The sequence below is a fragment of the Erpetoichthys calabaricus genome, chromosome 4 (assembly GCF_900747795.2).
Source record: "Erpetoichthys calabaricus chromosome 4, fErpCal1.3, whole genome shotgun sequence".
NCBI lineage: Eukaryota > Metazoa > Chordata > Cladistia > Polypteriformes > Polypteridae > Erpetoichthys > Erpetoichthys calabaricus.
This window is the reverse complement of record NC_041397.2, coordinates 256,745,230-256,761,393: the sequence shown is the minus strand read 5'-3', so window position 1 is coordinate 256,761,393 and position 16,164 is coordinate 256,745,230. Positions and strand designations below refer to the sequence as shown.

At 40.7% G+C, this 16,164-nt stretch overlaps 1 protein-coding gene across 1 annotated transcript in view; it reads right to left on the bottom strand.

Annotated features, from left to right (window-relative positions):
* Nucleotides 1–16,164, bottom strand: part of c4h2orf49 (chromosome 4 C2orf49 homolog) — a 31,116-nt gene that overhangs the window by 7,243 nt on the left and 7,709 nt on the right. The window contains exon 3 of the mRNA XM_051926804.1: nt 4,562–4,910. Within this exon, the coding sequence (XP_051782764.1) occupies nt 4,562–4,910 (349 nt within the window). The remainder of the gene's footprint in view (nt 1–4,561; nt 4,911–16,164) is intronic.

Here is a 16,164-nt window from a genome sequence, read left to right as displayed (position 1 = left end):
GATGATTTTGCGTTATAGTTAGATACAGGTCACTTATTCTGTACATATGAATGTGAACTGTCAAGATAGGAATACATATGAGCAAAAAACATTGAGCAATGAGACTCGTAATATGAACATAACATGGGAAAAACAAGAATTGATCTACAGCAGAAAAGTTTTACTCATAGGCAAATGAATGTAGCACGTTCAACAGTAATAGACTCCAGTGAACTATTATTATCCTCTGTACTGAGAAAAAAAAAAGTATACAGAAAAGTACTCCGCTACTAATAGCTCTTCCGACACACAGCTAATAAATAAATATGTAACTATGATTTTAAAAATTGATAAATAAAATTGCTAGAAGAAACAATCATGTCAGAAGAGTCAAGATCTACCTTAGTTAAATTCACAACCTGGTAATATAACCAAAATGTGATTTCAACTTTGCATCATTTGGTTTATTTGCAATCTCTTATCCATCCATCCATCCATCCATTTCCGCTTATCCGAGGTCGGGTCGTGGGGGCAGCAGCTTGAGCAGAGATACCCACACTTCCCTCTCCCCGGCCACCGTCTAGCTCTTCCGGGAGAATCCCGAGGCGTTCCCAGGCCGGTCGGGAGACATAGTCCCTCCAGTGTGTCCTGGGTCTTCCCCGGGGCCTCCTCCCAGTTGGACGTGCCTGGAACACCTCACCATGGAGGCATCCACGAGGCATCCTGATCAGATGCCCGAGCCACCTCATCTGACTCCTCTCGATGCGGAGGAGCAACGGCTCTACTCTGAGCCCCTCCCAGATGAATGAGCTTCTCACCCTGTCTTTAAGGGAGAGCTCAGACACCCTGCGGAGGAAACTCATTTCAGCCGCTTGTATTTGCGATCTCGTTCTTTCGGTCACTACCCATAGCTCATGACAATAGGTGAGGGTAGGAACATAGATCAACTGGTAAATTGAGAGCTTTGCCTTACGGCTCAACTCCTTTTTCACCACGACAGACCGATGCAGAGGCTTCATCACTGCGGACGCCGCACCGATCCACCTGTTGATCTCACACTCCATTCTTCCCTCACTCGTGAACAAGACCCTGAGATATTTGAACTCCTCTGCTTGGGGCAGCATCTCGCCCCCAACCCTGAGAGGGCACTCCACCCTTTTCCGGCTAAGGACCATGGTCTCGGATTTGGAGGTGCTGATTCCCATCCCAGCTGCTTCACACTCAGCTGCGAACTGATCCAGAGAGAGCTGAAGATCACGGCCTGATGAAGCAAACAGGACAACATCATCTGCAAAAAGCAGCGACCCAATCCTGAGTCCACCAAACCGGACCCTCTCAACGCCCTGGCTATGCCTAGAAATTCTGTCCAAAAAAGTGATGAACAGAATCGGTGACAAAGGGCAGCCCTGGCGGAGTCCAACTCTCACTGGAAACGGGTTCGACTTGCTGCCGGCAATGCAGACCAAGCCCTGACACCGATCGTACAGGGACTGAACAGCCCTTATCAGGGGGTCTGGTACCTCATACTCCCGGAGCACCCCCCACAGGATTCCCCGAGGGACACGGTCAAATGCCTTTTCCAAGTCCACAAAACACATGTAGACTGGTTGGGCAAACACCCATGCACCCTCCAGGACCCTGCTAAGGGCATACAGCTGGTCCACTGTTCCGTGACCAGGACGAAAACCACACTGTTCCTCCTGAATCCGAGGTTCGACTATCCGACGGACCCTACTCTCCAGGACCCCCGAATAGACTTTTCCAGGGAGGCTGAGGAGTGTGATCCCTCTGTAGTGGGAACACATCCTCCGGCCCACCTTCTTAAAGGGTGGGGACCACTACCCTGGTCTGCCAAGCCAGAGGCACTATCCCCGATGTCCATGCAATGTTGCAGAGGCATGTCAACCAAGACAGTCCTACAACATCCAGAACCTTGAACTCCGGGCGTATCTCATCCACCCCCGGGGCCCTGCCACCAAGGAGTTTTTTGACCACCTCGGTGACCTCAGTCCCAGAGATGGGGGAGCCCACCTCCGAGTCCCCAGGCTCTGCTTCCTCATTGGAAGGCATGTTAGTGGGATTGAGGAGGTCTTCGAAGTACTCCCCCCACTGACCCACAACGTCCCGAGTCGAAGTCAGCAGTACACCATCCCCACCATAGACAGTGTTGACACTGCACTGCTTCCCCCTCCTGAGATGCCGGATGGTGGACCAGAATCTCCTTGAAGCCGTCCGAACGTTGTTCTCCATGGCCTCCCCAAACTCATCCCATGCCCGAGTTTTTGCCTCAGCAACCACCAAAGCTTCATTCCGCTTGGCCTGTCAGTACCTATTAGCTGCCTTCAGAGTCCCACAGGACAAAAGGGTCCTGTAGGACTCCTTCAACTTGACGGCATCCCTCACCGCCGGTGTCCACCAACGGGTTTGGGGATTGCCGCCACAACAGGCACTGACCACCTTACAGCCACAGCTTTGGTCAGCCGCCTCAACAATAGAGGCACGGAACATGGCCCATTCGGACTCAATGTCCCCCACCTTCCTCGGGACGTGGTCGAAGTTCTGCCGGAGGTGGGAGTTGAAGCTACTTCTGACAGGGGACTCTGCCAGACGTTCCCAGCAGACCCTCACAACACGTTTGGGCCTACCAGGCCTGACCGACATCCTCCCCCACCATCGAAGCCAACTTACCACCAGATGGTGATCAGTTGACAGCTCCGCCCCTCTCTTCACCCGAGTGTCCAAGACATGTGGCCACAAGTCCGACGACATGACCACAAAGTCGATCATCGAACTGAGGCCTAGGGTGTCCTGGTGCCAAGTGCACATATGAGGCTACCCTCTCGTCCACCAGGGTAAACCCCAATGAACAGGCTCCAAGTCGGGGGGCAATAAGTATACCCAGACCCACTTGGTGCCTCTCACTGGGGGCAACTCCAGAGTGGTAGAGAGTCCAGCCCCTCTCAAGGAGATTGGTTCCAGAGTCCAAGCTGTGTGTTGAGGTGAGCCCAACTATATCTAGCCGGAACCTCTTGACCTCGCGCATTAGCTCAGGCTCCTTCCCCTTCAGAGAGGTGACATTCCACGTCCCAAGAGCCAGCTTCTGTAGCCGAGGATCGGACCGTCAAGGTCCCCGCCTTCGGCCACCACCCAGCTCACACTGCACCCAACCTCCTTGTCCCCTCCCATAGGTGGTGAGCCCATGGGAAGCCAACGTCAAACTTTCCTTTATAAGTCCCAATATTTGCATGGCAAGATGCCCAAGCACATATTAAGCCTCTGTTTTTGATTGTGCAAGCTTCATAAATGAGGCCCCAGGAGTTTGACATTTGAAATTAATTCAATTGACTTATCTGTTAAATATAACTCTTATGTAATAGTTTTTAAATACATCTTACAACAGCAAATCTTACACAGCTAACATATCTGACAACCACATTTTTAAGGTGATTTTTGCAGCAACATGCTTTAAGTTTTTTGTTTAAATGGAAATAATCTGAATTATCTTGGAATTCAAAAAATTCAACAGTACAGACATAACTTTTTTTTATTTTTAGTGCTGATCCTAAGCAGCATGTTTCAGTGACTGAAGAGAAAATGTCATAGAATAAAATAAATCAGTTCATGATGACATTATTCTCTATAAATCCTAAGCTGAAATCCCACCAAGATAATAAAAGACCCATTTATTATTACACTGGGGGTTCCCCATCTGTGCTATACATTACAGTTAAACTCTGCATAATATTTTGATAACTGTGAATGCCAACACTAGTCTACTTAAATGACAGGTGGGTAACTACTTTGATGAATGTACCAGTAAGCTACTAGTGCTGTTAGTATTCATATCTTGATATATGCTATCACATAAAAGGGCTTGAAATGGAGAAACTTTAATAAAAACGCCACTGAACGGAAATTCTGTTTTGCCAAGATACATTTTACTGGTATTAGTAACAAATACAAAAATTCTGGTATTGTGATATCCCCTGAACCCCAATTCTTTATTTGCTCACATTATTTGTTTTAATGCTTGCGTGTGTATTTATATATAACAATGCGAGCAAATATACAAGCCAATTTGGAATTCACACTTAATTACTAAATACTCTGGTTTTCAATCTGTAACATAAAAAAAGAAATCAAAGCTGGACTCTAATAACTTCATAATACAGGATGAGATGATGATGGAAAAAACAATATAGGCAAAGCAGCACACTGAAAAATTTTAACTTCCATATACTGCCATACTTGCATCAGCAGATCACTATACTTTTCATTTTCAAATAATCAATGGTAACTTTTTTACAGCAAGAAAGAAAAAAACTCATGTAAGGACAATTATTAAGTAGTAATTTTAAACATGTCTGTTTATGAAACGCACTGTGCAAAAAATTCTTCTTTTATAGATGCACAATCACTTCCTACATCCTTATATTCAAGAGTTCATTCCCTTTTGTGAAAAGCCATGTGATATACAAAGATCTACCAAGTACTCCAATCAAAAAGAAGGGAAATTTACCACTTGAGTTAGTGTGTCAGTGTCAAAGTGCCCTCAGCAAAAGTTTAAATAAATCATACTTACGGCAACATCAGATTCACCATCTTTGGGGGCAGCTCGTTTTAATTTCACACAGCCAGTTCCTACTGTGGCTGGGGGAGACTTGCAGTTACCAGATAAGTTCTGATTATTAGGGACCACATTTTTGTCCAATTCTCCATCCCTGTGGATTGTTGAATTGCTTTGTACACTTGGAGAAGAACAACTTAATGGGCTAGACAACCTACGAATGGTGTTGGTTAAGTTTCCTGAAGGTGGGGGCTTTAAACGATTTGATTCTCCAAGCTCAGTTTTCTTAATTTTTATAGTGGTACTTGTGGAGCTGCCATCAAAAACAATCAGAGGCCTCTTTCTTGATCCATCAGCAACACAACTATAGAAAAAATGAAAAAACAAAATAGGTATGGTAACATCCAACACAAAAATTATTACACTCACAAAACAGTATTTTAGTCCCTATTGACATTAACACTAGGTTTGCATGCTGCCTTACATTGGATACAACAGTGAACAGTCTGCATTTTTTTAAACAAAACAAACAAAAAAAAAGTTCAATTAAATGGTATGAAGAAGTAAGGTTTCAAATAATTCTGGAAGGATACCTCTATAAGTGCAAACTGATGGGTATGTTTAAGTATAATAAGGTAAAGCTACTCAGCTCTCCAAAAACCATGTTTTATCTGCTTTTTAAATAAAAGTTGCATAAATAACTAAATAAAACACTTCTTACAGTCCAACCTTCATATCCCCCTACTATGCCAATATCTGGGTTATACATTAGCAACATGACCTCTCTGTAAAAATACAAAGTAATAGGCAAAAAGTATCCCTTGCCAATCAAATAACCCCAAAACCAAACCTACAGCTTCTGTGGTTTATTATTTCAGCTAGTTAAAACCATATATAAAATCTCTGGGAATGTCCTTATAATGTTTTTCACACACACTGAGTAATCAGCACACAGCATGCACAGTTTCAACTTGGCAAATCGAGAAGGTGGCACAGAGTGGAAAGAACAAGCTGTGAGTGACAAGCATCCCATGGCAGCACATTTAAACTATTTTCAAAGACACTGGAACTGTATGTGATTAAGTATATGTGACAATATTACACATAAATAATATTGAGTACTCCAGCATTGTGAATCAGGTACAGTCACAATGGTCTGGTGGCAGAAGCACATTCATATCAGACATTGCATGAAATATCGTCACTGCATCACTTGGTACACATTTGTGCAGAACACAACCACTGATGAAAAAGAATTGGAGAAACAAAAAAAGGAAAGTTATGTAGCCAGTTGGTGAATGGGGTTGCACCTGTGATAAATGTGAAAACTCCACCAGTAATGGCTACTGTAAGCAGACAAGCCAACAGGAAACATATCCTACCTCAGGAAAAATACAACCAAGTTTCTGTGACAAATTGTATTACATTTAGTTTCCTTTTATTGTTGCAAACATGCCTCAGAAATGCAGACGCCAGGTTTTCTTAAATCAAAACCTTTGCCTCTTCAAAATGGACATATTCAGTAAAGTTTAAGGCTTTTGTTTTCACATTTGGACAGGAGTTCCTTAATGCCAGTTTAAACTGAAAAAGTAAATGAAAAGAAACAGTTAAAATGTGCAAAAAGAACACAGACACTGGATGGTGGACTTCAGGGTTATTCCAAACTTTGCCCATTTTAATATTTCCTTTTATTTGCCATTTTTAGATAATGGATTTTTCTTTGAAACTCTTCCTGTAAGGCCAACATTCCAAAGCCGTCTTTTCACTGTTGCAGATGACATTAATGTTAACTGCGTACTCTTTAATAAAGCATTCAACTGAGGACCTGTAAGGCATCTGTTCCTCATATTACAGACTATGATGTCTTGGTTAGATCCAGCTTGCCATATAACTTTGTAATCTGCCATGTGAAATAGCCTTCATTTCACAAAACAGCTTTTTTCAAGAAAACTGTTCTTTTGCCACTTCAAAACTTAACTTTAGGAATGATAGTACCTTGAAACCCACGGAAAGACAATTTACTTTCTTTACTAGACAGAATACTGGTAGAAACCCATTGTAATGAAATTCATTGGACCATATAATTTCGTTATAATGAATATGGGGAAAATATGTATACTATTGGGCACGGTGGTGCAGTGGGTAGCGCTGCTGCCTCGCAGTTGGGAGACCTGGGGACCTGGGTTCACTTCCCGGGTCCTCCTTGCGTGGAGTTTGCATGTTCTCCCCGTGTCTGCGTGGGTTTCCTCCGGGCACTCTGGTTTCCTCCCACAGTCCAAAGACATGCAGGTTAGGTGGATTGGCGATTCTAAATTGGCCCTAGTGTGTGCTTGGTGTTTGTGTGTGTCATGTGGTGGGTTGGCACCCTGACCAGGATTGGTTCCTGCCTTGTGCCCTGTGTAGGCTATGATTGGCTCCAGCTGACCCCCGTGACCCTGTGTTTGGATTCAGCGGGTTGGAAAATGGATGGATGGATGGATGTATACTATTGTGACTGGGGCTGCCGCTGATTCAAATATGTATACTATTATGACTGGGGTTGCCGCTGATTCACCATCACTAATGGCAGTGGCACCAGGACAGCTGCTCTGCTGCCTCTGGTAAACAGTAAACCAAGGGCAAAGTAATTGGTTGTCCTCTGCAATTTCAGGCTTACCATGTAACATGCTTGACGCACAATCTTTAGAACAGTTAAAACCAGGCTTTGACCTGCCCTTCCTCACTCTTTCCTGGTCTGCCACAGCAGTGATTCCAAGCCGCTGGTGTTCTTCTAATCTAAAGATGACAGCTAAAGTAGGACGACTGCATGAGTTGCAGCTTCTATCTTGACTGCTGAAGTAACAGCTCCTAATTTGAATGAAGTCTTGAGAATGTACAACTGTCTTTTCTATACAACAAGTAAACCCCGGATTCTCTAAAGAATCGCAAATGCAAGAATGGCAATCAGTGTCTATTCCCTCCGATATTTGGAGGAATGAAAAATGATGGAGGGTGGGAGCGTCCTGGTAAAGTTTTCATTGAATTAAATACATATATTTGTACTAAAATTAATCAATTTATTAAAACAAAAATTGAATTTTAATTGTTACATCATTTAAGTCCAAAATGTCCAAAAAGTTGTTGCACTTATAAATAAAAACAATATCGGAGTGGAAAGGTTTAAATGAAGTAAATTGGAAACAAAACATTCATAAAATGGTAAATCCAAAATAGTTAATCAAATATCTCTTTATAAACAACATATTGAGTAAAGATTGTTTGCTGTCCTTGAATCAGTTCTCCCTGGTACGGAGTAGTTAAAACCTTTACTTTAACGTCACACGAATGCCGAACTCTTTTAGTTGGTGCCACACCCTCCGCCTCTGCTTTTGTATTGGCTTCTTTTTCAACCTCATGTAGCATTTTTATAGAGTTTGCTAATGGGTGATTGTTTATGACTTCAGCTACGTTTCTCATTATCAGCTCTGTGCATTGCTTGGTTTCAGGCAGGTTCATTCATTGATAAACTGCGTCATCTAGATCTAACACGTAAATTTGGGCAAATTTGCGGTCGTGATTTGGCTCAGGGTGCTCTGTTCCAATCCGATGCAATATTTGTCCACACACGCGAAAGCAGTATGGGTCATTCCCAGGTGGTGGCTTGATATTTACCCCAGTAGATGCAAAAGCAAATGAACTATTGTATGATCTAATGCATTCCATAAAACTTTTACTTTCGGGTACATTGTTGTCAAAAGCTTCCGTAAATATTCAGGATATTCATCCAAAGGAGGCAGCTTAACTTGACCTTTTTGACAACAACGTGTAAACTCATCAGTTGTACTGCCAGTTTTTTCTTCAAAAAAGTTAAGTGAATGACAATGACTGCAAATGACACTCATTAATCCCAATGAATTTTCATGAACAGTGGACTCATTATAGAATGCGTTCTCAGCTAACTGGCGGAATTGTTCAGCGTCTGCCCGTCGTTCCTGTCTTTGGCTTTTTCTTTGTTGGAATACTGAACGTCTTAAACCTTTTAAACGACTTTGTAGCCTTTCTGCAGTTTCTTTTTGGATCCGTGCCTCTCTTGCATCTGGTGTTTCAGAAGCGCGTTGTAGCCGCCTTCGTTCATTGTTTTTATCCATACGGGCTTGGTTTTGTATTTCTAATCGTTGAGCTCTTTGCTTCTGGAGCCGTGACTCCTTTGCTTCTGCTGTTTCAGAGGCGCGTTGACGGTGCCTTCGTTCATTGTTTTTATCCATACGGGTTCGTTTTTGTATTTCCGTTACTTGAGCTGTTTCTTTTTGGAGCCGTGACTTCTTTGCTTCTGGTGTTTCTGAAGCGCATTGTAGGAGCCTCCGTTTATTGTTTTTATCCATGCGGTCTCGTTTTTGTTTTTCTGTGGCTGTGTCGTTAGGTACAACTCTTACTTTTAATACTGAATTACCATTATGTGATTCAAATATGCCACACTGACTGCTGGCACAGTGGATTAGAGCAAGTTTAGTTTCCAGGTTGTGTTGTTTGGGCGCATCTATGCGGTCTCGTACAGGTTGTGTTGTTTGGGCGCCACCTACTGACTCTGGGAAGCCGCTGGGTTTGACTCTGGGGCGCCTCGGTGCGTCCGTGCATATATTAAACTGTCGTTTAGTAATATAGATAATAAGAACCTGTATTTCCTTGGAAACCTGTGCGCCTTAAGCTTCAAGATACCTGCATAAAAAACAGCGCTTCTTAAACTACAAAAAATATTTTATATGAAAATGAGACATTAGATTTTTTTTAATAGAAGTACAGGTATGAATACAGAACAGTACAGTACCCACACACTCAACACAACTACCTATGCAAAAGCTCGGTGGAGTACGGACTCAGAATTCGGCCAGAAGTATGACATTACGCCTACTCTTTCACTGAGACTGCCCAAGATCGGAAAATTTGCAACAGACTGTCACTTTCTTTTAGTCTAACAAGAAAGATACAGCCTGTTGAAGGGTGCCCTGGACTCTGCAAAAAGAACAGGTGCAGCATTAAGTATTTTTTTACATCACATTATTATATATGGCAGCCATTTTTGGTTGAAAAAACATTCATTATACTTTACATTTTATTAAAACAAAATCCACTAAACATGATGTTGTATGAATGTTTGTCTGGATCCACAAAAAGTATTTGTAATTCTGAAAATTCCGTTACTTCAGTATTCGCTATAACGGGATTTGACCTATAACAGGTTTCATACTGTATGTGCTAACACAATTAAAACAGTTTCTCTAATAACCAACTAGCATTTAAATATGATTAATTTTTAATGAACTTAGAGAGTTTACCATTTGGATACTGTTGCAATGGGTGCTTAAAAAGGGGTTTTGGAGTCACGTGTGAATAGAGTTGTCAAAAGTATCAAAATATCAGTAAATATTAGATTGTAAAATTATGAAAATTGTTTCAATACTCATTTTTCATGTTATTGATTCTACAGGTTACATCATGAATGTACTTCTAGTTTGCTCTGGCATTTGACAATTGAGCCTTGTAGGCTACCAATGAGCATAGCTAGAGATGTAGCCCCTTTACCAAATACTCACTGGTGTTAATAGGATGTTTAACTGACAAAGAGGGCTGCTGGAGTAGTATCTGGAAATGTGTTTTGTCACATAGCTAAAGTGATGGAAAACCACAAGATACATGCAAGCCTGTATATAAGATTTGCTACAGCACAATATTTACAAGCGCTAACACAACCAGTTTAGCCAAATGGATGAAGAACCGACATGCCAATCAAAAAAAAGAATTTTGAGAGGTGTCTTATTTCTAAATTGCAGAAACATTAATAAGTATACACCTGTTTAATTTGAAGCAGGGATGTGATGCTTGTTTGTTTTTTTCCTCTCTACAGGTTAAAATATTGTTTTGCAATCAGAAAACCTTTTAACGCATTAAGACAGGGATCTAAAATAACTTTTACCTGTGGGTCAATTTAATTCTACACTGTTTTTTCAGGGGCAACACTAGGGCTCCATCACTATTTTGATTTTTAAACCCTCAAAGGGCTTTGATGTAAGACATTACACTTTCTTTAATTTTATTGCATGCATATTTTTCTTTTTAACATTTTATTAATCTTATTAAAATCAAATTACATTCCATAAAAGCAAGTCAAGTTTAACAAAACTAGGTTTGAAACAAGCCAACCCCCACCCACGAGAGAGAGAGAGCTAGGCTAGCAGAGTAAAACTTTAATAATTGTAAACATATGAAAATAAATAAATGAATCAAAAGAAATAGAATAAAAAAAGAGGGGCGAGGATCTGCTTCCTCAATTTAAATGCTTATTCTAAAATGTTATTGATTATATCCTGCCAAGTCTTGAAAAAGTTTTGTACAGATCCTCTAAGTGAGAATTTGATTTTTTCCAATTTTAGATAATATATAGCGTTAGTTACCCACTGACTTAAAAGAGCTGAGCTAGCATTCTTCCAGTTGAGCAAGATAAGTCTATACGCCAATAGTGCAGTAAAGGCAATTACAGTTTGTACTACTCCACTTCAAGGCCATCTGGATGTACACCAAACACAGCTGTGTAGTGGATTAGGAGGGATTATGACACCAAGGCTGTCTGAAAAGCATTTAAAGATTCTGGTCCAAAATGAAGTTAATTTGGTGCAGGCCCAAAACATACGGCCCAATGAGGCTAGAATTTGATTGCAACGTTCGCCAGTTGGATGTTGCCCTGGAAACATTTTTGACAATTTTAAAAAAGACAGATGCGCTCAATATATCATTTTAAGTTGAATTTTAGTATGACAGACAGACAGACAGACATACAAACATATATTATTAATCCCCAAGGTGAAATTCACATACTCCAGTAGCAGCATACTGATAAAAACAATATTAATTAAAGAGTGATAAAAAAACACAGTGCAAGTTAAAAAGTGCAAGGTGGAGAGTGCGAGGCAGACATAACAGTCAATAACATTGTATAATGTTACTATTCCCAAAACCACCAACACCCCAAACCCCCCCCCCGCGGAATTGAAGAGTCGCATAGTGTGGGGGAGAAACGATCTCCTCAGTCTTGTCAGTGGAGCAGGACAGTGACAGCAGTCTGTCGCTGAAGCTGCTCCTCTGTCTGGAGATGATACTGTTCAGTGGATTCTCCATGATTGACAGGAGCCTGCTCAGCGCCCGTCACTCCGCCACAGATGTCAAATTGTCTAGCTCCGTGCCTACAATAGAGCCTGCCTTCCTCACCAGTTTGTCCAGGTGTGAGGCGTCCCTCTTCTTTATGCTGCCTCCCCAGCACACCACCGCATAGAAGAGGGCGCTAGCCACAACCATTTGATAGAACATCTGCAGCATCTTATTGCAGATGTTGAAAGACACCAGCCTTCTAAGGAAGTATAGTCGGCTCTGTCCTCTCTTACACAGAGCATCAGTGTTGGCGGTCCAGTCCAGTTTATCATCCAGCTGCACTCCCAGGTATTTATAGGTCTGTACCCTCTGCACACAGTCACCTCTGATGATCACGGGGTCCATGAGGGGCATGGGCCTCCTAAAATCCACAACCAGCTCCTTGGTTTTGCTGGTGTTTAGGTGTAGGTGATTTGAGTTGCACCTTTTAACAAAGTCCTTGATTAGGTTCCTATACTCCTCCTCCTGCCCACTCCTGATGCAGCCCATGATAGCAGTGTTGCCAGTGGCTCCGAGTTGTATTGGAAGTCCGACGTATATAGGCTGAACAGGACCGGAGAAAGCACAGTCCCCTGCGGTGCTCCTGTGCTGCTGACCACAATGTCAGACCTGCAGTTCCCGAGACGCACATACTGAGGTCTGTCTGTAAGATAGTCCATGATCCATGCCACCAGGTATGAATCTACTCCAATCTCTGTCAGCTTGTCCCTAAGGAGCAGAGGTTGGATGGTGTTGAAGGAGCTATAGAAGTCCACGGAGCTCGAGTGAATTCTTTGCATTGCTACCTTCCACTCCTTTTCTGAGATTCTGAGTTAGAGATCCTTTTCCCACTGTACTTGGGATCTTTGAAAAGGAGGAACTTTAAAATGTTTTTATACATTATGGAAATGCTGTCTGAGTCCTCAAGACTGATCAATACTTTTTCCAGCATAGAGGTGGGTAGGAGGTGAGGGAAATTGGGCAGGTTTTGGTTAACAAAGTTTCTAATTTGAAGGTAGTGAAAGAAATGGGTTGCTGGAAAGTTAAATTTGGAGTGTAATTGTTGGTAGGATGTGTTAATATATTGGCGATGACTTGTACTTATTGGGGTACAAAGCAAGGAATATAAACAAGTACTGCAGGATTTTATTTCTATTGCAGACCAAGCCTGTCTCTGTTCATCTATCTGTGTCAATGTCCAGGTTTTTATAGCTTGTATATTTGCCGCCCAGTAATAAAACTGAAAGTTAGGTAGAGCTATGCCACCTTCTACCATAGGTCTTTGTAGGGTCGCCCTTTGGATACATGGATGTTGTGAATTTCAAATTAATAAGGTTATGGTTGAATCTTATTTCTTAAAAAATTATTTATTGATGTACTGTATACTGGAATGTTTTGAAATAGAAAAAGAAGCTTAGGAAGGATATTCATCTTGACGATGTTGATTGTTCCAGGTAAAGTAAGATGAAGGGTAGACCATCTATGCAGGTCTTGCTTATTATGTTCCATGCAGACGACAACATTTTGTTGATAAAGAGCTTTATGTTTATTTGTGATGTTTAACTATAGGTATTTAAACTGATTTGTGATGATAAAAGGGAAGGTGTCCAATCTAACATTATGTGTTTGAGAATTCACTGGAAAGAGCACACTTTTGTTCAAATTAATTCTGAGACCAGAAATCTTTTGAAATTCTGTTAGTGCGGTTAGGAATGCAGGCACAGTATTTTGTGGCTCGGATATATACAGTACCATATCATCTGCATACAGAAGATTTTTCTGTTCTTCTCTGATAATCCCCTTTATGTCATAAGCATTTCAACAGTGAGCTGCCAGTGGCTCAATGGCGATTTCAAAAAGCAGTGGTGACAAGGGACATCCTTGTCTAGTACCACATTCTACTTTGAAGTAGTCAGAATTAATGTTGTTAATACAAACTGAAGCTTCTGGATTGGTGTGCAGTTGTTTGATCCATGCACAAATGTTCTGGAAAAACCCAAATTTCTCCAATATGGTTAGCCAATAAAAGGTGTCATTTTGCTTGGCTTTTCTCTACATTCATAATGGCTAACACGGTACAACACCCTAGTACTCCAATATGGTGAAAAGGTAGTTCCATTCAACCATATCAAATGCTTTTTTTGCATCCAGTGATATCATCATCTCCGGGGTGTTAGACTTTGTGGGTGAATATATTACATTTAACAGGTGTTGAAGATTGAAAGCTAAGTGTTTTCCTTTAATAAATCCAGTTTGGTCTTACGATATTACCAAAGGAACCACTTTCTCAATCTTTCTAGCTAGAACTTTGGAGAGTATCTGAACATCATTATTCAAAAGTGAGATTGGTGTGAATGATGCAGATTGTAATAAGTCCTTATTTTGCTTAGGAAAGATGGTAATTAAAGCTTGATGAAAAGTTTAAGGTACATTTTACTGTCTCTAGCTTCTGTAAATGTTGTTAATAAAAGGTGAGCTAGCTTAATTGAGAATTTTTTATAAATTTTGGCAGGGTAGCCATCAGGGCCTGCAGCTTTCCCACTCTGAAGTCAGTTTATAGCATCTAGTAATTCTCATTGTGCAAATTTGGTTTATCCAAATCCTCTGCACTCAGAGTATCTAATTGTGGTATCTGTAATGCATTCAGAAATGCATTAGGATGCGTCTTGTCTTCTACAAGTCCTTATATTCTACTGAGATTAAAGTAGTCTCTAAATGTGTGCATTATATTTTCATGGTCAATGATTTTTGTCTCTGTCTGTGTTGGTAATTGCTGGGATTGCATTGTGAACTTCCTGCTTGTGGATTTGTTGAGCTAAAATTCTATTAGTGTTCTCTCTGTGATCTAAGTAATGATGTCTTGTTTTAAAGATTAGTTGTTTTGTTTCTTTATTTGTCAAGAGGTTGAGTTCTGAATGCAAAGCCTGTCTTTTCCTATGAAGTGCTTCATTTGGACACCTGGCATGTTCTTGATCTATTCTGGTAATTTCACAGATTAGCTTTGATACCTTCTTGGTTTCCAATTTATTTTTGTGGGTAAGATATGAGATATGAGATAATCTGTGCTCTTAAGAAAGCCTGCACAGTTTCCCCCAGAGTATTCCTGCAGAAACCTCCGAAGATGTATTTGTCTCAAAAAAAAAAAAAAAAAAAAATCAATTTGCTTTCTTTGTAAAGCTGGAATGGAATATTTGTCCAGTCCAGTGTCTGTGCAGCCAGGACTGATCCTTGCTTAATAAGTCTCCTGTAAAAATACTATTTTAGCATTTAGACCTGTTAGGTTAGAGAGTACTTTCTCTTTAATTCGTGATTCAGCCCTTTAACATTCCAGCACACAAAGTTAACTGTTTGGTCATGAAGATATTGCTTCTGAACTTTTGTTGTCATTTTGTAGCCTTAACTTAAGATAAGACAGCTTTAAGTTGAAATTAAAGTTTACCCAGGAGTTAAAGTCTAATGTTACATTGGGACTTATACATATAAAGGTTAAAAGGATAGATTAGAAATAACCAGCCCTCTATAAGCATAGTAAGCCCTAATACAATAAACCAAGGGTATGATGTTAAACAGCCTCCTTTAAAAAAAAAAAAAAAATTACACATACATACATACAATATACGCATATAATTGCAACTAAAACATAAAACAAACAAAAAATGGCTGAGAAGTAAATAGGATGTAAAATTATGGTACCGGTATCATTGCAAGAGGATCCAACAGCCAGTAAGATCTTCTTTGGCATGCCAGAACAGAATGCAACCTATGACTGTATTTCAAAAAAGTGTCAGGATTAGTTTTTTTTAGCTCTTTTTCTACTTCCTCCATAGATATAAAAATGTAGAGCTTGCCTTGAATGTCCACTTTCAGTTTGGCAGGATACGAGAGGTTGTATCTGATCTATGCTTTCCTTAAGCACTGTTTAATATTGTAAAATGCAGCATGTTTAGCAGCTGTTGAAGGTGAGAAATCAGGGAAAATACAAATGTGGTTATTTTCAAATATAATCTCATGTTTCTGTATGAGAAGTAACATATATAATTTACATTGTAATTTTTCAAAATGCACGATCAGAGTCCTTGGTTTATAAGTATTTGATCCCCATATGTGGTAAGCTGCTGCTATCTCGGGGTCTGATTTGAAGTCCTTTCCAGTTATTTTAGAGAATAGTTCAGCTACAAATTTCACTGGGTTTGGACTTTCACGATTCTCAGGGAGACCTGCGATTCTAATATTATTCCTTCTGCATCCATCTTTCAGTGCAGCTAGTCTGTCTCAGAGTGCTTTGCATTCAGAATTTGCAGCAGCTGCTTTTCCATAGTGGTAGATGACAGTTGTTCAGCTGTTTCAATACAAGTCGTGATCGCTTGCTTAACGTCTTCCAACTGAGCGCCGAGTGCTCTAAGTTTATTCTCAAATTTGGATGCATTTTCCTGTATTTGTTCATCATTTTTTCTAGCATA